This window comes from Nerophis ophidion, linkage group LG23 (assembly GCF_033978795.1).
Source record: "Nerophis ophidion isolate RoL-2023_Sa linkage group LG23, RoL_Noph_v1.0, whole genome shotgun sequence".
NCBI classification, from domain to species: domain Eukaryota; kingdom Metazoa; phylum Chordata; class Actinopteri; order Syngnathiformes; family Syngnathidae; genus Nerophis; species Nerophis ophidion.
In genome coordinates, this window is record NC_084633.1 from 5,951,562 (window position 1) to 5,974,573 (window position 23,012).

The 23,012-nt window shown below is 37.8% G+C and overlaps 1 protein-coding gene across 2 annotated transcripts; it reads right to left on the minus strand.

The window, feature by feature from the left end:
* Positions 1–1,376: 1,376 nt before the first annotated feature.
* gtf2f1 (general transcription factor IIF, polypeptide 1) lies at positions 1,377–21,190 on the minus strand. 2 transcript variants are annotated; one of them, XM_061885281.1, is made up of 14 exons: positions 21,039–21,190; positions 20,678–20,744; positions 19,294–19,340; positions 16,566–16,638; positions 16,249–16,442; positions 15,967–16,137; positions 10,390–10,595; positions 10,173–10,323; positions 10,044–10,096; positions 9,834–9,965; positions 8,898–8,968; positions 8,596–8,737; positions 1,997–2,135; positions 1,377–1,921 (listed from the first exon to the last, which is right to left on the minus strand). In XM_061885281.1, exons 2-14 carry the CDS (start codon positions 20,687–20,689, stop codon positions 1,717–1,719), a joined length of 1,596 nt encoding a protein of 531 aa, XP_061741265.1. In that variant the 5' UTR covers positions 20,690–20,744; positions 21,039–21,190; the 3' UTR covers positions 1,377–1,716. The 2 variants fall into 2 exon arrangements, with proteins under 2 accessions (XP_061741265.1, XP_061741264.1); XM_061885280.1 differs by having other exon boundaries at positions 10,044–10,099.
* Between the last annotated feature and the right edge of the window lie 1,822 nt (positions 21,191–23,012).

Consider the following 23,012-nt stretch of genomic DNA (forward strand, 5'->3'; position numbering starts at 1 on the left):
TTTTTGCTCCCCTTTATTATGAGTTGAAAGCCAAGATCTAAAACATTTACTATATACACAAAATATCTATTCCTCTCAAATATTGTTCACAAATCTGTATAAATCTGTGTTAGTGAGCATTTCTTCTTTGCCAAGATAATCCATCCCACCTCACAGGTGTGGCATATCAAGATGCTAATAAAACAGCATGATTATTGCACAGGTGTCTTAAGACTGCCCACAATAAAAGGCCATTCTGAAATGTGAAGTTTAGCTTTATTGGAAACAATTAGTGTCTGGTGTGACCATCATTTGCCACACACAGTGCAACACAATTCCCTTTAACCGTTTCTCACAGATTGTGCAGAAATTATTTTATGCAAACCAATTATTGCAGCGGCTGTCCGGCTGGCTGATCTCAGACGATCATGGAGGTGGACCTGCTGGATGTAAAGGTCCTGGGCTGGTGTGGTCACACGTGGTCTGCGGTTATGAGGCAGGTTGGATGTACTGCCAAATTCTCTGAAACGCTTTTGGAGACGGCTCATGGTAGAGAAATTAACATTCAATTCACGAGCAGCAGCTCTGTTGGGCATTCCTGTAGTCAGCATGCCAACTGCACACTCCCTCAACACTTGCGACATCTGGCATTGTGCTGTGTGATAAAACTGCACATTACAGAATAGCGTTTTATTGTGGGCCGCCTAAGGCACACCTGTCCAATAATCATGCTGTTTAATCGGCATTTTGATATGCCACACCTATTAGGTGGGATGGATTATCTTGGCAAATACTTACACAGATTTAGATTCTTAAAAAATATTTGAGAGAACTATGTATTTTGTGCATAGAGTTAAAGTTTTAGATATTTGAGCTCAACTAATGAAAAATGAGAGCAAAAACAAAAGTGTTGCGTTTATATTTTTGTTCAGTGGAGTTGACTCATTATCAAGGAGCATTTTGATGTTGCGTTTGTTGGAGTAGAGAATATGTGTTACAAAAATGCAGGTAATCCAGGATTACTACATATATTTTGGACATAAAAAACAATCAGCTCAAATAAGTGCAATGTTTTGATGGAGTGGTTGAAAAATGTGAGAGTATTTACCCAACAATCATTTCAGTTTTCACACTATAACCAGTAGGGAGCAGTGGCGAATCAAAGACTGGATATTGCACTTTAGGAGATGTAAAGGCTTGCACTGTACTGAACCAATAATGGAACCATATGTGCTCGTTGTTCAAGTTGACCATGTACTTATTTGCATTCAAATGGCACATTTGAATTAATATTTGCATAACTCCTTGAACCTGTTTTATACATGTGCTCGTCCACTACAAGGATGACCTGCGGCTTATTTATGGCCAATATATGAAATGTACATAACATGATCACATTGAGTCAATAAGTGTTGTTTAATGTTAGCACATCATTTACATGTTCAGTACACCTCTAGAAGATCCTTAAAGAAAGTGAATCCTAAATTGTAATTTGTAAGGTCTAAAGCGATTCTAAATAGAAATGGCTTACATACAAGCAATATATTTAAAAAAATATATATACTGAAGAGAACACACTAGTTCCTAGTGAGGATTTTTCACCTTAGAGAAAAAAAAGTGTCTTACCAGTACACCCTTGACACTTCATGTATTGTTTTCAGATCCGGTATTATGTCACAGCAAGAAACACTTTAAAACGACTCCTTCATTGGCCCTCCATCTCCCGGATGTTCTTGTTTATTCCGAGAGATACAAGTGCATTTTATCGTTAACATTTTTACGCTCTGGATTGAGGCGTTTCAGAATCTGCCCAAGCACGTTGACAGTCTGATCAGCGCTCAGGCCCGTGCGCTTGACCTGGAACTTCTTCAACAGGTCTTTAGTAGTCATCGGTTTCCGGGTAAGGTAGCGGCGGACCGCTTCTTCTGTTAGCTGCACATCACTGTCAGACAGGAAAGAAGAGCTAAAGTCACTGGAAAGATAACAGTGAAATTAATGACGAGTGCTGAAAGGTCACCTGGAGCTAGGAGTAGATTTCCCTGATGGGGGTTGAGGTGTACTTTTCCCAGAGGGAGCGGGACTCTGGCAGCTGGGGTCCATCTTGAGTCTTTTGGCAGCTGGTGAGTCAGTGCCTGGACCTTGAGTCTGTCTTTTTCCTGTTGGAAAAAGGAGATCTTAATTAGCATTGGCACACGCTTATCCGTTTAAGTAGAATATGGAACAAAGAAAATGTGACAAGGCAATATTTTGGTAAAACAAGGGCAAATTCAATTCCTAAAATCCCTTATACCAGGGGTCAGTAACCCAGAATGTTGAAAGAGCCATATCGGACCAAAAATACAAAAATAAAAATCTGTCTGGAGCCGCAAAAAACGAAAGCCTTATTTAAGTATTATAATGAAGGCATCACATGATGTAACTGTATATATTAGCTATTAGGGCTGCGAATTTTTGGGTGTCCCACAATTCGATTCAATATCGATTCTTGGGGTCGCATTTCGATTATAAATCGATTTTTTCGATTCAACGCGATTCAAAACAATTCTGTTTAAATTCAATACATAGGATTTCAGCAGGATCTACCCCAGTCTGCTGACACGCAAGCAGATTAGTACATTTGTTTAAAGAAGCTTTTATAATTGTAAAGGACAATGTTTTATCAACTGATTGCAATAATGTAATTTTGTTTTAACTATTAAACGAACCAAAAATATGACTTATTTTATCTTTCTGAAAATATTGGACACAGTGTGCTGTCAAACTTATGAGATGCGATGGAAGTGTAAGGTGCGGTAACACCATTGTTCTTTTTTTTTTTTTTTTAATAAATGTCTAATGATAATGTCAATGAGGGATTTTTAATCACTGCTATGTTGAAATTATAACTAATATTGATACTGTAGTTGATAATATTCATTTTTGTTTCACTACTTTTTTTTTTTAACGTGTCGTGTTTGTGTCTCCTCTCAATTGCTCTGTTTATTGAAGTTCTGAGTGTTGCTGGGTCAGGTTTGGTTTTGGAATTGGATTGCATTGTTATGGTATTGCTGTGTATTGGTTTGTTGAATTGATAAAAAAATTTAAAAATAAAAATAAGATTTAAAAAAAAAAAAAAAGAATCGATTCTGAATCGCACAACGTGAGAATCGGGATTCGTATTCGAATTGATTTTTTCCCACACCACTATTAGCTGTATTAGACTACCATCAAAATGACTTTAAAAGTCTTATATAAGTATTATAATGAAGGCATCACATGATGTGACTGTATATATTAACCTTATTAGACTACTATCAAAATGACTGTGTCACAGGCTGATGCAAATCTTCGTGGACAGAAATGTTTAAATGTAATATTTATTCTACACATTTATACAGCATTGGAAAAAAATTGTAAAACAGATGCTTCTCAGAGGGTGAGATAACTCCTGGAAATTACTGGCTTAGAATGGCCAAATGTATAAATGTGTGTCCCCAAGTTAAAGCAAACTGCAGGCTGTCTTCCTCTACTGGATTTAGCTCTCCACACAAGTCAAGTCAAGTCAACAAAGCTCACCTTTGTGCATTCACGCAAAGCATAACACGTTCGGTGGACAAAATGAGACAAAGGAATGGGATAAAACACGTCTTTCTGTGGCAGTGTCGGAGAAAGTTGAATATGTAAACAAACTACGGTGAGTTCAAGGACTGCATAAATTAGTAAGAGAACGACGCTTGCCAAATACTCCCGTCAGTGAAGCATGTTTAAAATAAAAAAACAGTAGGATTTCTCACAATTAGGTGTTATGTTAGTCCTCCTACAGAAACCATATTAAAACAAAAAAAATATTTTCCCTCACCTTTTTACATTTTCATACATTTTTAAAAAAGCTCCAGGGAACCAATTGGGCAGCACTACAGAGTCGCATGTGGCTTTAGAGCCGCAGGTTGCTGACCCCCGCTTTATACAAAAATTCTTATAATTGATTGACGGTTTCATTAATCAGATCACCTTATTTTTTAAGTGATCATTTCTTCTCTGTTTGTCTTTGAGACCATTTTTATCACTCACGACCTCATCTCAACTAAGCTCTGACTTAGTTGAGAAGTGAGTGACTGCATATTTAAAATTTCTAGACCCCAAACACAAGACAACCTTTGTTTTCTACCCGGGTCCAGACGGTAACTTGTTAAAAAGTACAACGCCCTTGATTTATTTAGATTTTGTCGATTGCATACTGTGCAACTAAGCATACTGCAAATTTAATATGTACTAAAAATTTCGCCACACCTAGTGTGTGTGTGACAATCATGGGTACTTTAACTTAATTAATTACTGTTCCCCTTGTATGTGCAAGCCAAACTTCTTCAATTTTGAATACGGGAGTCCGGAAGTAAGCTCAAATCCAGTATGAACCAGATTGAAACTAAAGAAAACATACAAATATACATACACAAATGACTGCATAGCAGTAAATAAACATTCTTATATTAAAGTGAAGACAACATAAAATTATTCAAAAGAATGACACAAAGCTTACAAGAAGTTGAAAAATGCAGTTTACAGCTTAGTTGTGATTGAAGAACTGATTTTCCACTCGGTCGCGGAGCTCTTTGATGTCATATTTGTAACATAACAGATGCCACTGTGCATGTCAAAATAAAGCAAACAATGTCACAGTGCATGTTAAAATAAAAGCTTCCATAAAATCCATCCATTTTCGAACGCTTATCCCTCTCGGGGTCGCGGGGGTGCTGGAGCCTATCACAGCTACACTCGGGGTACACACTTGACAAGTCGTACTTTAAAAACTAAAAGGGTAGAACAAAGCAGGTTCCTCAGGAACCCATGAGATAAAATGTGGGGTTCCCCAAGACTCAATTTTAGGTCCATCCATTTTTCTACCGCTTGTCCCTTTTTTGGGATTGCGGGGGGTGCCCAATTTTTTTTTAATCTTATATGTTGCCTCTTGGGAAAGTAATTTAGAGGAACAACATCAGTTTCCACAGTAACGCTGATGATCCGCAGTTGTACATTGCTGTGTCTCCTAATGACACAGGACCAATAAATACCCTTTTAACGGCATTGTAGACATCAAGTCATGGATGGCAGTGAATTTCCAACAGCTCAACCAGAACAAAAATGGTTTTATAGAGAGAAACTTTTACCAAAATTACAGGATTTTAAACTTACACAATCCATTAAGAATCTGGGTGTAATTTTGGAGCTGACTCTTACCCTCAATTCTTAAAAATAGTACAAAAATAGGTTTTTAGCTTTCTCTCGCAGGCCAGCATTGAGGTGCTATTGCAGGCTTTTATTTCCTGTTGCTTAGACGATAGTAATAACCTGCTCTCTGGTCTTCCCAAAAATAATTTCAGAACCCTAAAATTATAGTTAAACTCAGCTGCACGCGTGCTGACGAGGACCAGAGGGCGAGAGGACATTACACCAGTTTTAAAGTCTTTGTATTGGCTCCCCGTTCGCTTCAGGGTCTATTTTAAAGTTCTATTATTAGTTATTAAATGTCTTAATGGCCTTGCGCCTTCTTATTATCTGACCCGCTCCCATCATATCCACCCTCTGCCACTGGCCTGTTATTTTTACTAAATACAAGGTTTCTGTGTGGAGTTTGCATGTTCTCCTCATGACTGCTTGGGTTCCCTCTGCTTGAGATTGCTCATACTACTATTGTTCTCTCAATGTTATGTTTTAATTCATTTACTAATGTACTAGTTCTAATTTATTTTTTACATATATTTTTAAACATGTTTTATACTATTTTTAAAGGTATTAATTGTAGTTATTCTCCAGTGTGGATGCCTCAAAGGTGGTGTTTTTCCTCAATGTTTTCAGCTCTTCTTTTTATGTTTTGGTGTAAAGCACTTTTTGTTGCCACAGTGCATGCATGAAAAGCGCAATATAAAAAACATTTGATTGACGGATGGTGATATAAGGCGTTGCAGTCACTATATGGTCACTATGTACAGTACACCTTTTAACCCTCTGGGACATACATATATTAGTGGCAGCTAAACGCGGCCAGGACAAAAAAGTCCTCAGGGAGTTAAGTTTATGAAAATTTTGGCTCCATATTTATTAATTTTTTGCTCAAATCTTTATCAACTTCATCCTTAAATAAAAATACCTAACATGTCCTGGTTCGTTTTTGTTTTCATTTTAACCCTTTGAATGCCCATTTTAAATTATTATGTCAGCTTTCTTTGTATTGAAACATTTGTATAAAATTAGTTATCATCCATATTTACTATATGGTATAAAGGTCTGGGGTACTGAGCTAAAGATCAGGCCTGATTACTACTAATAAAAAAAATAATAATTTTGATGCATTGTTTTATTTTTTCCGCTGTGTCGGATTCTACAACCCTAAACTATATCAGTTGACTATCATGTGATAAAAAAGTTCCCATTTTCCCAAAAGTTAGCATATTACATTCAATGTTTAATGTAACATGTTCTAATATCAGACTTCATATCAGGGAAGGTATGAATGCAGTTTGTGGAGGGGAAAGTAAGAATCCAAATTTTTTTTAAAACATTTTAACTCCTACAGGACTTTTCCATTCTCGCTGTACTTAAAGGGCTCCTGAAACCCACTACTACCGACCACGCAGTCTGATAGTTTATATATCAATGATGAAATCTTAACATTGCAACACATGCCAATACGGCCTTTTTAGTTTACTAAATTACAATTTAAAATTTCCCGCGGAGTTTCTTGTTGAAAACGTCGCGGAATGATGACACGTATGATGACGCGTGCGCGTGACGTTATTGGTTGGAGGGGACATATCAGCCCAGCACCACACACGGCTAAAAGTAGTCTCTTTTCATCGCATAATTACACAGTAATTTGGACATCTGTGTTGCTGAATCTTTTGCAATTTGTTCAATTAATAATGGAGACTATAAAGAACAATGCTGTTGGTGGAAAGCGGTGGATTGCACCTGCCTTTAGCAACCGAGACACAGCCGGTGTTTCTTTGTTTGTTGTGAAACTTTAACTTTAACACAGAGCGGTCAAGCGAACATGTTTTCTACATCAACCAGCAAGTTTTTGAATGGGAAAATTGTGATATTAAATCGGCTATTACCGTAGACTTCAGTGGATTATGGGACTTCCTCCTGCAGCTCAAAAAGGCAGCTGTGATATTGGCTCCTCCATTGGCTTCTCTGAGAGACACTGGCGTTCACCACAGCCATCCGACTTTCAGATATGTCTTTACAATCTCACTTAAACACTATTAAAACAATAAGCAGATAAGGGATCTTCCGGAATTATCCTAGTAAATGTGTCTAATTACATCTGAAACGGTTCCACTGCCGCCGCCTGGAGCTGTCGCTTTTTCTTTTTTTTTGTGCTTCACTCTATCCTTATCCATGAATCTTTCATCCTCGCTCAAATTAATGGGGAAATTGTCGCTTTCTCAGTCTGAATAGCTCTTGCTGCTGGAGGCTCACATTATAAATAATGTGAGGATGTGAGGAGCCCTACAACCCGTGACGTCACGTGCACATCGTCTGCTACTTCCGGTAAAGGCAAAGCTTTTTAATTAGCGACCAAAAGTTGTGAACTTTATAGTCGATGTTCTCTCCTAGATCCTTTCAGCAAAAATATGGCAATATCGCGAAATGATCAAGTATGACACAGAGAATGGGCCTGCTATCCCTGTTTAAATAAGAAAATCTCATTTCAGTAGGCCTTTAACTGGGTTAATTAAAATCATTTCCAAGTGTATTTTGACATAAGAAAGACTATGAAAAAAAAATTATATTAATATTGAATTGAAATCTTCTTAGAAAAACTAATTCAGTTCATAGTAACAAAACCAAATATACGGCCAAAAATAGATCAAAGGACCAAAAAGCCCTTAATATACTCCAAGGGTTGAATAATGAATAAAGCTAAATTCAAAGAAACTGACTGACCTCTGATGAACGAGAAACGAGATGGTGAGGCAGTCATCTCTTCTCACAAGAGAGAAAGCTGTTAAAAAGTAGCTACAAAGGAAGGACCAACTATATTTGCACTTTCTGCACATGTAATAGATGGAGGTACCAATACTTTTGTCCGTATAATGTGCATGATGGGGTCTCACTTCTCTGTGAAGCACTTTGAGTGTTTAGAAAAGTACTATATAAATCTATCCATTTTTTTTCCATTTTCTACCGCTAATTCCCTTTCGGGGTCGCGGGGGGAGCTGGCGCTTATCTCAGCTACAATCGGGCGGAAGGCGGGGTACACCCTGGACAAGTCGCCACCTCATCGCAGGGCCAACAAAGATAGACAGACAACACTCACACTCACATTCACACACTAGGGCCAATTTAGTGTTGCCAATCAACCTATCCCCAGGTGCATGTCTTTGGAGGTGGGAAGAAGCCGGAGTACCCGGAGGGAGCCCACGCATTCGCGGGGAGAACATGCAAACTCCACACAGAAAGATCCCGAGCCTAGATTTGAACCCAGGACTGCAGGACCTTCGTATTGTGAGGCAGACGCACTAACCTCTCTGCCACCGTGAAGCCCTTATATAAATCTAATCCATTAATATTGTCTATTCCCTGGAAATGCCGTGCTGGGAGTCATAATCCATGATGTAGATAAGTGCGCACCTTGCTCAAGCTTGCTTGCAGCAGCACGGAGTGTGTTGGAGGTGGCGGCAGAGTCAATGGATGGTGTCCCCGGTCGGCTCCCAGTCCTGGAGCTTCCTGCAGAGCCCCGCCCACCTCCGCGTTTTGGTGGTGTGCGTTTCTTCTAGGAGAGGGAAGAGTGATGTGCAATGAAGAAAAAAATCCTGCAAAAACAAAATGATCAACCTAAAAGGATCCGAGTCACTATACGCTAGAATATATCTACGCAGCCATGTTAAAACATTGCGCGCGTGCACATGCGCACACACACGAACATTACCCACCATGAACAAAGCAGAGGCTGTCTCGCGTTCGATGTCGCTGTCATCCGAGGTGTCTGATTCTCCGCTACTGTCTGTAACAAAAAACACTTCGCATTAACCCTTTATTCAATACACTCAGAACAAGCAATGACATTAGATGCAATTGCTGCAATGTTAAGTTTTGCGTACTTTAAATGGCTTTACATACCTGTATATTGAATGTTGAATGAAATGTTCTGACCAGGTTTGTGCTGCCAATTCCGATCATTCATTAGTGAGATCGGCTGATACCATTACCGATACAATCAAATGTATTAACTATATATTTTTTTATGTATTCATGGTGAGTGCTTTTGACACTAACAATTCCAACACAATATTATATATAGGGATGGCGTGGCTCGGTTGATAAAGCGGTTGTGCCAGCAAGTTGAGGGTTCCAGGTTCGATCCCTAACGGGTCGTGATTAGGGCGTTGCATGGCAGCTCCCGCCATCAGTGTGTGAATGTGTGTGAAAGTGGAAATAGTGTCAAAGCGCTTTGAGTACCTTGAAGGTAGAAAAGCGCATATTAAACTAGTTCTTATTCTTTTTTATTACATACAAATGATTGATCAAAAACAATGTCAACAGTACACAAACACTATACGAGCATACACTGCCGTATCTTTTTTAACTATAGGGCACATCAAAATATAAGATGCCCTACCGATGAGGGGGTCTATTTTTACAAAAAATGATTAGATAAAAGAATAGTGTTTTATTTTCATAAATTCAAACACAGTGTTACTGTTCAAACTGTGTGCAATGTCACAGTGGACAAAATATTAAATATACTTGTCAAATAAAACCTCTGCTTTGTTTTTTATGAATACTTGGGCCTCTTTAGGACAGGCAGGTTTTTTTCCGAGGTGGTACTTGGTGAAACAAGTTTGAAAAACAAAGCTTTAAGCGTATACCTTTTTTCTTCTTTTTTTCTGTCTGTGCCTGTGTTTTCTTCCCTTCCTCTTCCTCTTCCTCCTCCTTTGCTTCCTCCTCGTTCTGTTTTTCCTCCTCGCTCTCTTCCTCGCTTTCAGAATCCTCATCAATGCCTACAAAATAAAAGAGACAACAATTTCAGCACACACTTGACAATTGACTGTGTAAAATGAACCATCCTAATGCGAGACCTTTAGGAAGGTCTTCCTTGCGGGGCTTCCCTTTTTCTGGTTCATCTTCTGAACTGCTTTGGGAAGACAAAATGACAAATCATATAGTGAAATAAGTTTTGTTAGTTTTTCTAAAGCCATGAATCTGACCTGCTTTCATCGGACATGTAATCCACTTCAAGGCCTTCATAGTCACCATCATCACTATCTTCCAAAGCCTCCTTGTCACTGCCCTTCTTTTTCTTCTTCTTTGCTTTTCCTTTACCCGTGTCAGACTTTGTTTTCGTCTTGGCTTCTCCATCTAAGCCAGGGAAACACGGACGGTATATGTTGGGCATGTACAATCTTCTAACGTGCTTCTCCTTACCATCGCCCATACTGTTGTCGCTGTCGTCGCTGCTCATATCCAAGTCTTCTTCCAGATCATGGATGCGCAGGTCGCCTCCACGTCCGCCGCTTTTCTTTTTCTTCTTCCCCGATTTCTCGCCCTCATCGTCGTCATCGTCACCACGCTCCTGCTCGCGTAGCCGCCTCTGAAGCATGATGCTGAAGTGATTCACCACCTTGTTCCTTCTAAATATGTTAGGAAATGAATGTGAGACTAACTGGACACATAATTAGGTACATATGATATTGGGATCCAATGCAGAATGTAGTTCTGACACTACAATATTAAATTCAGGCCCTTTTAAAGTTCTTTCATAATTGTTTTTTAGCTTTCTGCATCGAAAACATATTATGGTTGGACAATATAATAAATTGATAATCAAGCATTCTGTCAAATACAACAAATTGATTGTTTATTCAATCAGTTATGTAGTAATTATGGCTAAATATAATGCACATTTAATGGCTTCAGCAGAAGAGGGAGGCTCTGTTGTTTTGAGTCTTAAAGGGTACCTACTATGCAAACTTTTGTTACCCATTGGTACCTGTTTGTATATTTGGGATTTGCATAAGTCCCGAAAATTTGAAATCAAACCATGGAGGCATGACGGAGATATTTATAAAACAATCTTGCCTTCCTTCTTACTACGAACAAACCATTTGGAATTTGCACAACCTGTGACATCAGCAGATTATCAAAATATAGAAGTTTTACCCAAAATGCTTTGCACAAGTCCGCCATTATTAGGCCACTATGTTGTCAATAAACTCCCTTTTCTGCTATCCTCTAGTTCAGTGGTTCTTAACCTGGGTTCGATCGAACCCTAAGGGTTTGGTCAGTCGGCCTCAGGGGTTCGACGGAGCCTCCGTCCAAACCTGACTACAGTTGTGATCAAAATTATTCAACACCCACACAATTTTGGTGTTTTAGCAAGTTGGACATTTATTCCGTATTTTGTTTATAGTCACATCAAATAAAGATGCATCAAATGGACAAATGCAACTTAAATTGTAACAATGTATTTTACAAAATACCAAAAAAGGACATTTTTCTTAATATCTCATTGACAAAATTATTCAACCCCCTAGTAACATGCATCTTTAGTACTTAGTAGAACACCCTTTGGCAGTAATTACATCCTTCAAACGTGATACATAACCGGACACAAACTTCTTGCAACAATCTACAGGTATTTTAGCCCATTCCTCTTGGGCAAAGGCCTCCAGTTCATTCATATTCTTGGGCTTGCGTGCTGCAACTGCCTTCTTCAAGTCCCACCACAGGTTTTCTATAGGATTTAGGTCTGGCGACTGTGAAGGCCACTCCAGAGTCTTCCAGCCCTTCTTCTGCAACCACTCTGATGTTGATATGGAGGTATGCTTGGTGTTCTTCTCTTTGTAAGCTTCATTTTTTCTCCTCCAGACATAACGTTGATTCATAGGGCCAAAGAGTTCCAGGTTTGTCTCATCACTCCATAGAACAGTTTCCCAAAACCTTTGGGGTTTGTCCAGATGATTTTTGGCATACTGGAGTCTATTTTTCTTGTGCCTGGTAGTCAGAAGTGGGGTGCGCCTGGGAGTTCTGGCATGGAGGCCTTCATCTCGTAGTCCATCCATCCATTTTCTACCGCTTATTCCCTTTTTGGGGTCGCGGGGGGCGCTGGCGCCTATCTCAGCTACAATCGGGCGGAAGGCGGGGTACACCCTGGACAAGTCGCCACCTCATCGCAGGGCCAACACAAATAGACAGACAACATTCACACTCACATTCACACACTAAGGCCAATTTAGTGTTGCCAATCAACTTATCCCCAGGTGCATGTCTTTGGAGGTGGGAGGAAGCCGGAGTACCCGGGGGGAACCCACGCATTCACGGGGAGGACATGCAAACTCCACACAGAAAGATCCCGAGCCTGGATTTGAACCCAGGACTGCAGGACCTTCGTATTGTGAGGCAGACGCACTAACCCCTCTCCCACCGTGAAGCCCTCGTAGTGCGCGCCTTATTGTCTGGGACAAAACCTGCGTTCCCCACCCTGCAATGTCCTGTTGTAGTTCCTCAGCTGTTACCCGGGGGGTTTTCACCACTGTACGCACACAGCATCCTCTTTCTACCACGCCCAGGTAGTGTTTCCACTTGCAAATTATGCTCCCAACTGTGTCTTTTGGAATGTGTAATGTGTTTGCTATTTTCTTATATCCATATCCTTTCTTAAGAAGAGAAATTACCTCCTCTCTTGACTTCTTTGACCACTCCCTGGACTTCACCATGTTGCAAATACACCATTGACCATCTACAAGAAGTCTTTTTCAATCAGTTTAATCGTTGCTCGTTATGGTTCTAATCACATCTACAGGTGTTTTCAACACCTGTTTGAAAAGACCTTATTCAAATTCTGTTCTTAAGAGTTATGATCTTCAAGGGGTTGAATAATTTTGTCAATGAGATATTAAAATAAAATATGCTTTTTTGGTATTTTGTAAAATACAGTGTTACAATTTAAGTTGCATTTGTCTATTTGACACATCTTTATTTGACATGACTATAAACAAAATACGGAATAAATATCCAACTTGTTAAAACACCAAAATTGTGTGGGGGTTGAATCATTTTGATCACAACTAGAAATAACAAGTTCAATGTTTTATTATTATAATCAAATGACAGCAATCATTTCCATTAGATTATTTTCTAATATAAGTGTTTTGGCCCACTTACAATGACATGAAAAAAAAACATTGTTTTTCCTGAGCTCTGTACAAGGTGGGGTTGGAAATAATTTGTACCCCTTTCAGATATCGCATTTAGGTCCCACTAAAACATTCACATGTTGCACAATGAGATGTAAACATGGGATCATGTGTACATTCTTGTAACTTTCTGTTTGTAAAATATATCTTTAATAGTATTTCTTTAATATAGTAACATCATTAAATTAAGAAAAAACATTTGATTTTTCACTAAAGAAGGGTTCGATGAATGCGCATATGAAACTGGCGGGGTTTGGTACCTCCAACAAGGTTAAGAACCACTGCTCTAGTTGTAGGGAAGACTGGCTCGCACATGCATCCTCCGCTGTTGCCCTTTCTAATACAAAGTAGCGTATAGTTGTAACTCGGAAGCGCTAAAAACTAAAACAAAGGAGACGACGCTGTCGAAGTGGAACCACGTGAATAAGACCTCCGAAAAAACAGCGCATCTTATCAGCAAGCAGCTAGAAAACGCTCTAAAAAACATATACATACATCTATGAAATATTTTGACCAAAAACACCATTACATGTTATGGAGACCACAAAGAAATGTTTTAAATATAGAAAAAAAACATCATTGTAAGATCCCTTTAACTATTTTGTCATCCAAGGAGGAACATTACTTTGGATTTATAAAGGTTAAGATACAGCCACAAATACCTCTACCACGGTTCTGTTAACTGACATCGAAACAGGAGTTCAGAACAATTAAGATGTTTATTCTTCTGATATAACAAAAAAAAAAAAATGTTTCCCATAAAAAAGAAAACTTTGCAAAATGCACAACTCTGTTATATATTTACTTGAATGTATGTAGATTCTGAATGATTTATCATAAGACACACAAAACACGATATTATGCTAAGAGCACTTTCTTATCTTTTCAAACAGAGGGAAGAAATGAAAAGATAACTCCAATGTTTCAGTTAAAAGTGAGGACATGTTTACTCTGTGTCTGTCTTTAACAAATTACCTATTCAGAGAAAACACTTACCGGTAATAAAAAAAGAAAAAATTGTAAGGTTTATCTAAGTCTGAGTGACAAAACTATAAAAATATATATCGTGAATCATAATCAATATGAATAAAAATGGATTCATGCGTTCGATAAAACATTCTGATATATATTTTTTTCTTTGTGAGAAGAAAACGGAAATTATAAAGTAAAATTTGTCGCATGAACAAAGGGCACTCAACGCAAAGCAGGAAGTGATCACTGATGAGTGGTTTTGGCATGCTAACAGCAAATTAAGTAACAGTATCAACTACCAAGTCTGCTTGCGCCATCTCACCGTTTTTCTGCATGGAAGGCTAAAGAAACAAAAAATGCGTCTGCAGGAAAACTCACCAGGACAATATAGGACTTTTTTTGATTGTTTTTCTTTTAAACTGCCTGTAGTCGGACCACTTGAGCACAAATACCAGAAATTAGTTCTTCTCTGGTTTCTTTCTCTATGTTAACATTTTCACACTTTTCAATATTTTTTTACACTTTATTAAGCATTTCTTATGTATTCCTTATTTTTGCATCTTATTTCTAAGAAGTTATTGTTAAGTGGTAAATGTGATTTTAGAATTGTGTTTACATTGACTGTTTTCCATGGTTGTGTTGACATTTCCTTTCTGTCTTGATAGCTGAGCAGATTACAATCAGAAGAAAGTCCTTTTTAAAAACATTTTTACATTCAATATATTTTTCTTCTGGTCTTTATTTTTGATAGGTCATGGCAACATTAATAATTATTAATACAGACATATATAAACACTTATATTGTGAAAGATTTTAGCCAGCCCTATGTTAACCGCATTTTATTTAGCTGAAAGAGTGGGTCGAAATATTAGAAACAGCTGTTAGTGTGAAGTTGAAACTGCAATTCACCACAGCTAGAAAAGCACTCGCAGAGGGCAGACGTCTGCCAGGCCCGATCTCTCATTAGTCAAAAAGCCCTGAATCAAAACGGTGATCCGTATCATCCCAAAACGTAATCACTTCTTCCTCATCCCATTTGTTCCCATTTCCTAAATGTCTTATTAAAATGTGCCTATAACTTTTTGAGCTACCCATAACCAAATGAAAGAAATGGAGAGAAGCTTCATGCCAGTCGTCTACTCTCTTTGTCTATGTGGGTGGATGCGAGGATGCACGCATCAAGATACATAAGTCAAAAGATACATTAATAATCGTTTTTTAATCGAATTGTAGCTTCTGAATCATAATCGTAATCAAATTTTGAGGTTGCTATAGATTCCCACCTTTACTGATTAGCATACAGTTTATAGCCTTTTCTCGTTTCATAAGGGATTCCGGTTAATAAAAATGAAGGTTTACTTTAGTATATACACGTATTCATACATACTGTACAGGCCAAAAGTTGGGACACACCTTCTCATTTCAATGCATTTTCATGACTTGTTAGATTAGGCATCGATGACACCTGTGAAGTGAAAATTATTTCTGGTTACTAGCTCTAAAAAGCTCATTTGAGAGACTGCCAAGAGTGTGCAAAGCAGTAACCAGAGCAAAGGGTCGCTATTTTGAAGAAACTAGAATATTAAACATTTCAATTATGTCACCTTTTTTTGTTGAGTACATATCTCCACATGTGTTCATTCATAGCACTTTGGCTACCCCTGTGGTAAATTTTAAATGTGCTATATAAATAAAGTTGATTTGATTTGATAGTTTTGATTCCTTCAGTGACAATCTGCAATGTAAATAGTCATGAAAATAAAGAAAACGCATTGTGTCCAAACTTATGGCCTCTACTGTATGTGTTCACACAACAAATGAGTCCCCCTCTCACCTGCCCCACTCCTCTTCGGCCTCCTCAGCAGTGAGAGTTCTGTGTTTAGCCTGCGGGGTAAAGTTGTACCAGCCATGCACCGGGAAGGCTTCAAAGGCCCCATCAGGACACTGTGTGAAGATGTAGTAGGAGGCATTCTCTGTGACACCACCCTTCTTCAGACCTTTAAACCTTTAAACATACACAGTAAGAACGTAATTTGGCTTCCCTTTTAACAAAGACAAAACATATTAAACAACACATTTTGAGTTGATCATAAGAAACAAATGTCTCGTGTCTCACCTCTTGCCGGCCTTGCCATTGACTTTCAGGATCCAGGGCTGGTCTTCTACTTTGAACTCGCGCGTCACAATGCCGAATTTCTTTCTACGTGCCTCCTCGCGTTGCTTTTTGCCAAACTCACTGCCGGCTGCTCCCTCAGATGTGTCCTCTTCACCGTAAATCTTCCGAGCACTCATGTCCCTCTCCATGCGAGCCTTAGGGGAAGTGGTTCGGGGGTGGATTAAAAAAAAAAAACAAGATCAACGGAATTATTTGTTTTGATTTTTTGTTACTATCAATTTCATCAACATAAAAATGTAGAAACACATGAAACTTACATGCGTCCATCCGGAACAATTGACTTTGTCTCCGGCATTGAAAGCCATTATGTTGTACTTCTTGTTGGTATTTCTATAAATTGAAATAAGCCAATTATTTAATAAATGTATGCAGAATCATAGAAAAGGTCATGACAAATAATATAAATTCCTCAAAAAATACTCCATGTCCGATCCATCCATCCATCCAATTTCTACCGCTTATTCCCTTTGGGGTCGCGGGGGGCACTGGATCCTATCTCAGCTACAATTGGGTGGAAGGCGGCGTACACCCTGGACAAGTCGCCACCTCACCGCAGGGCCAACACAGATGGACAGACAACATTCACACTCACATTCACACACTAGGGCCATTTTAGTGTTGCCAATCCCCAGGTGCATGTCTTTGGATGCAATTAGAAATGTCCCGATCATGGGATCTGATCAGAAATTTGTCTTTTTTAATTGATCCCCAATAGGCTGATGAGATCCCGAGCCCAGGCGTTCTTTACTGTGCCTCAGTGTTTGCAAGGATAAAGATTGTACTCAGGCAAAGGATTCCTTCAGAAATGGATGCATGCTCAGGAAGACAATATTACATTCCTGAATTCCTCGTTACATACATGTTGGATTTGCATGAATTCCAGGAGGCTGAGTGTCTTAACACAACACCGGCTCAAATTCGAGAGCAAGCTATCCACGGTGCAAAGCTGCTTCTACGAAACTAATCCTCACCACCATGCCGGAAAATAAACTAGGTTTCTTTCGAGTACTATTATCACTGAAGAACTAGAGGAAAAGGAATGGCTGAGCAAAGGACGACATACGAGCGAACCACTGTGGCTTTAATGTAAAGTAGGAGTGAGCAATCCTGATGTCTTTACTATTGCTATGTACACTAAATTGGCCCTCGTGTGGGAATGTGAGTGTGAATGTTGTCTGTCTGTGTTGGCCCTACAATGAGGTGGCGACATGTCCAGGGTGTACACAGCCTTCCGCCCGACTGCAGCTGGGATAAGCTCCAGCACCACCCGCGACCCCGAAGGGGACATGCGGTAGGAAATGGATGGATGAAAGAATAGCATCGGCATGAACGTGAAACTAAAGTGATTAGAGCAATGTTTTTCTTTTGTTATTGTATACAATCTCACGGATGTAACTGACTCTTTGCTTTTGTTTAGCTATTGTGAACTAGACATAGGGCTGGGCGATGTATCGATACACACGATATCTCGCGGGTTGGTCTCTGTGCAATATAGAAAATCACTATATCCTGATATTCGAGTATACGTTCTCACGCAGTTGCTTTTAGCTGCGGGCACTACACTATAGGCTCCTCCCACTCCTTCTCACAGACAGCAAGCGCACAAACTTACACACATCATATACTGTCACGTCATATGTCACATTTGTATACGCCCTCACGGAGCAGAGAGGTAGCAGCATGGGTAACTTTAGTTGTGATGCTAGCGAAGCCGTGCGAGTGGTAATACGAGAGAAAGAAGGTGCGGAACTGGTAACAAATGAAGGAAGAATTAATTCCCAAGAAAAACAACAAGTGGTCCATCGTCTGGCGGTGGTTCGGTTTCAAGCGGGAAGATGTCGAATAGACAACTTTAATTTGTCAAGTGTGGGGCACAAGCGTTGCTACCAAAAGTAGCATTACTGCCAATATGTAGCATCATTTGAAAAGTCACCTGCTAATAACTTTAATAAATACAGTTTTGGTCAATTGATTTAGTTGTGATTTCCTTCTCTGCATGAAAGTTTAAAATGAGCATATATTAATGCAGTATGAACAATAATTTTTTTATGTAGACACATAGAATCATCATACTGCTGTGATTATATGTATCAAGTATTAATTCAAGGCTAAGGCAAAATATCAATATATATATCATGTATCGCGATATGGCCTAAAAATATCAAGATATTAAAAAAAGGCCATACCGCCCAGCCCTAACTAGACACTTTATTTTGTAAATTTCTTTAAGTAACATTCAATACCAAAAAAACTTGATACATCATCCGATTTACAAGAAAACTCCTAAATGTTATAGGATAATCTTTATAAAAATGTGTTAAGTTTACTTGCTGCAAAGCATTTTCAGTTATATAATCTTTTGTCCAGGTATTGGATTGGGCCAAAAATGATGATCGGGACATCCCAAAATGAGATCATATTTATAAATAAATGATTAATGGGTTATGCTTGTCTTTGGAAGTGGGAGGAAGCCGGAGTACCCGGAGGGAACCCACACAGTCACGGGGAGGACATGCAAACTCCACACAGAATGATCTCCAGCGAAAGATCAAACCCAGGACCTTCGCATTGTGAGGCAGACGCACTAACCCCTCTGTGAGTGTGAATTTCGTCTATCTATCTGTGTTGGCCCTGTGATGAGGTGGCGACTTTTCCAGATTGTATACCGCCTTCCGCCCGATTGTAGCTGAGATAGGCTTCAGCACCCCCCCAGTGACCCAAAAGGGAATAAGCGGTAGAAAATGGATTGATGGATGGGTTATGCTTGTATAGCGCTTTTCTACCTTTAAGGTACTCAAAGTAAAAAAAAAAAAAAAAAAGCTATCCGCATTTACAGACAATTCCACTTGATAAATACGTAGTGGCCCACGGTTTGTGACACCACCCCAACCTTTTCTATAAATAAAAACTGATTCATTTATTTAGAAAAATAAGAGATATCCAGATGTTTTCCAATGCATACAACACAATATGCAAGTTACTCACTTAGGGACTCGCACAGTGTACTCAGTGGTTGAAGAACTGCTGCTCCCCTGCAACACAAACAAGCAGTTTTCCTACCAAGCCTCCATGTTTATGCTTATTTCAAATAGAACAAGGACTCTTACTAAATAAAAGGTGTAGCCAACAAAAACAATACATTGAATCTTCTTTCTGTCTTATTTTATTTCGAACATGAACATACTTACAACATAATACATCAGACAATTTCATATAATTTCACACATCATGTCCGAAAAGGAGTAGGAAGAAGCAAAGCTTATAATCCTACCCCCTTTCCCATGTCAGAGCGCCCACAAATATATACATTCATTTCCTGACCTTTTTTTTTTATAGTAAAATGACATCCGTGAATGAGTAATACAACAGTTTTGTAATATGTAATTAATTAATTCAGTCATTATTAACATACTCAGATGAATAATTATCTTATTTTCAATAAGGTTGAAAGTCCATCCATCCATTTTCTACCGCTTATTCCCTTTTGGGGTCGCGGGGGGCGCTGGCGCCTATCTCAGCTACAATCGGGCGGAAGGCGGGGTACACCCTGGACAAGTCGCCACCTCATCGCAGGGTTTCTCATAATTCTTCTTCTTTGTACTTTGTAAGCACTATTGATTTGAACAGTTTCTTAAACTGGATCATATCAGTACAATGTTTAACTTATTTACTTAATCCATTCCATAATTTAAATACACATACTGATATGCTAAAGGTTTTAAGTGGTGTACGTGCATACACATGTTTTAAATTACATTTTCCTCTAAGGTTATATCTATCCTCTTTAGTTGAGAAGAATTTTTGTAAATTATTTGGTAGCAGGTTATAATTTGCTTTGTACATCATTTTAGCTGTTTGCAATTTTACCAAATCATCGAGCTTTAATATTTTTGACTCAATAAATAAAGGGTTTGTATGTTCTCTATATCCAACATTATGTATTATTTTAATTGATCTTTTTTGTAACACAGTTAACGAATGTAGCGCACATTTGTAGTTGTTTCCCCATATTTCTGCACAATAACTCAGATATAGTAACACTAGCGAGCAGTAGAGAATATAAAGTGATTTTCGTCGCAGGATTTATTTTGCTTTATTCATTATTGAAATGTTTTTGGCCACCTTATGTTGTATGTTTTGTATATGAGATTTCCAGTTCATTTTATCATCTATTAATACTCCCAAAGATCTGGTTTCTTTTACCCTTTCAATATCTAATCCGTCTATTTGTATACGTGTCTGATGCTCTTTTCTACTGTTACCAAATAGCATTATTTTAGTTTTACTGAGATTCAAAGATAGTCTGTTTCTATCAAACCATTTTTTTTAAATGTGTTCATTTCTTCCGTTATTATTTGTATTATCTTACCAGTGATGCCATGATATTGTAGTTGTTTCTTGGATCTTGACTCCAACGTCAAGGTAGGTTACGTACACTGGAAGACAGAAGAATATATGATGATTATGAACAGTGACTGTGTAATGTTGAGTATGTATTCGTTGCTTTAGTTATATGGATATATACGCATACGTACACATGACACTTGCTTAATACGGGAAAGCGTCAAAATAAGTCCAAAATTACGACTATTTTTCTTAAAACAAGGAGCGTTTGTTTTTATAGCACGTATTAATGATATGGACATTTCAAAAGATACACGGTCAACAATCACAAACAGCTTTTAAAACATTCTAAAGATTAAACACATGAGATTAATGTACAAACTTACAGAGCGGAGGGAAAAATAATTATAGATAGTCCATAAACCTTGCAAAACAAATATATTTTGTTTGTACGACCACAATTTACCAGTGGACGCATTTATTGGTCCGTCAACGAATGTCGTCGGTGGGAAACAGTTAAAGCAGAAGAGTTCCGCCAAACAGGAATTACGCATGTACATGTCACTCGTGTCTTTATGAAATCATTTAAATTAAGATGTCAGTTTTTCAACCTTTAACGCAGAACATGTAGTACAATTGCACGACTGTATGTTACAGTAGTGCTCGAATATTGTTTGTCGGAAACAAGTAATGTATTTAATGTGATTTGTTTTTGATGTGCTTATGGAGTCACACAAATGTACACAAATGACAACTTTGCAAATCATCAGACATCCTTCCATCCTTTTCTACCGCTTGTCCCTTAATCCATCTCCAGGTGCATGTTTTTAGAGGTGGGAAGATGTATATATATATATATATATATATATATATATATATATATATATATATATATATATATATATATATATATATATATATATATATATATATATATATGTATATATATATATATATATATATATATATATATATATATATATACAGACATATATACATACACACACATATATATATACACATACACATATATATACATACATGTATATATACATATAAATATGTATATATATACATATACATGTATATATACATATTTATATATATATATATACATATACATACATACATACATATATATTTATATATATATATACACACACACACACACACACATATTCATCCATTCATTTCCTACCGCTTATTCCCTTTTTTGGGGTCGTGGGGGCCACACACACAAACACATATATTTTTTATATATATATATATACATATATATATATATATATATATGTATATATATATATGTATATATATATATATATATATATATATATATATATATATATATATATATATATATATATATATATATATATATATACATTGCCAAAAACCTGCACCTGGGTAGTATAGGTTGATTGGCGACACTAAATTTGCCCTAGCGTGTGAGTGTGAATGTTGTTTGTCTATCTCTGTTGGCCCTGTGATGAGGTGGCGACTTGTCCAGGGTGTACACCGCTTTCCACTCGGATGCGACTGAGATAGGCTCAAGCACCCCCCGCGACCCCAAAAGGGACAAGCGGTAGAATATATATATATATATATATATATATATATATATATATATATATATATATATATATATATATATATATATATGTATATATATATATGTATATATATATATGTATATATATATATATTTTTTTTTTAAATCAAATTTTCTGAAATTAAATTTGAACAAACTGATAAGTTAAATACCTCAAATATATAAATAAAATGATACCTAAGTAATATACATTAGGAAAAAAAATTAAAGCCACAACAAATCGACATAATTATTGCAGAAATACAGAAAATAGAGACAAGCAAATTACAACGTGCTTGGCTTGTAATGTTTGAGACCCATAATAGGTTTTGTGAATGCAACCTCTGTCGTTTTACCAGTCATTGGTGCATAATGAGGCAGTGCTTTGTTGTTGTTAAGGCTATACATTAGTTAGCGCCATGGCTCTAACTGGGTAATGTTTGCTGCTTTTGGCATGTTGAAGGGAAACTGTTGTTTTTTTTTTTTAAATGCTCATCTACAATCCTTATGTGAAACAAGAACACAGGTCTTCCCTTATTGAAGTGCAATGCAAGCATTGAAAAACTTTCAATAAGAGGTGGCTGACAATGCAGGTATTGGGATTCATCGACCCTGCCTACAAAGCCTTCTAAAACACATCCAAAGACTGCCAACAATGCTCCATATACAGTTTTCCACATTTTGTAAAGACATGCACCTGGGGATAGGTTGATTGGCAACACTAAATTGGCCCTAGTGTGTGAATGTGAGTGTGAATGTTGTCTGTCTA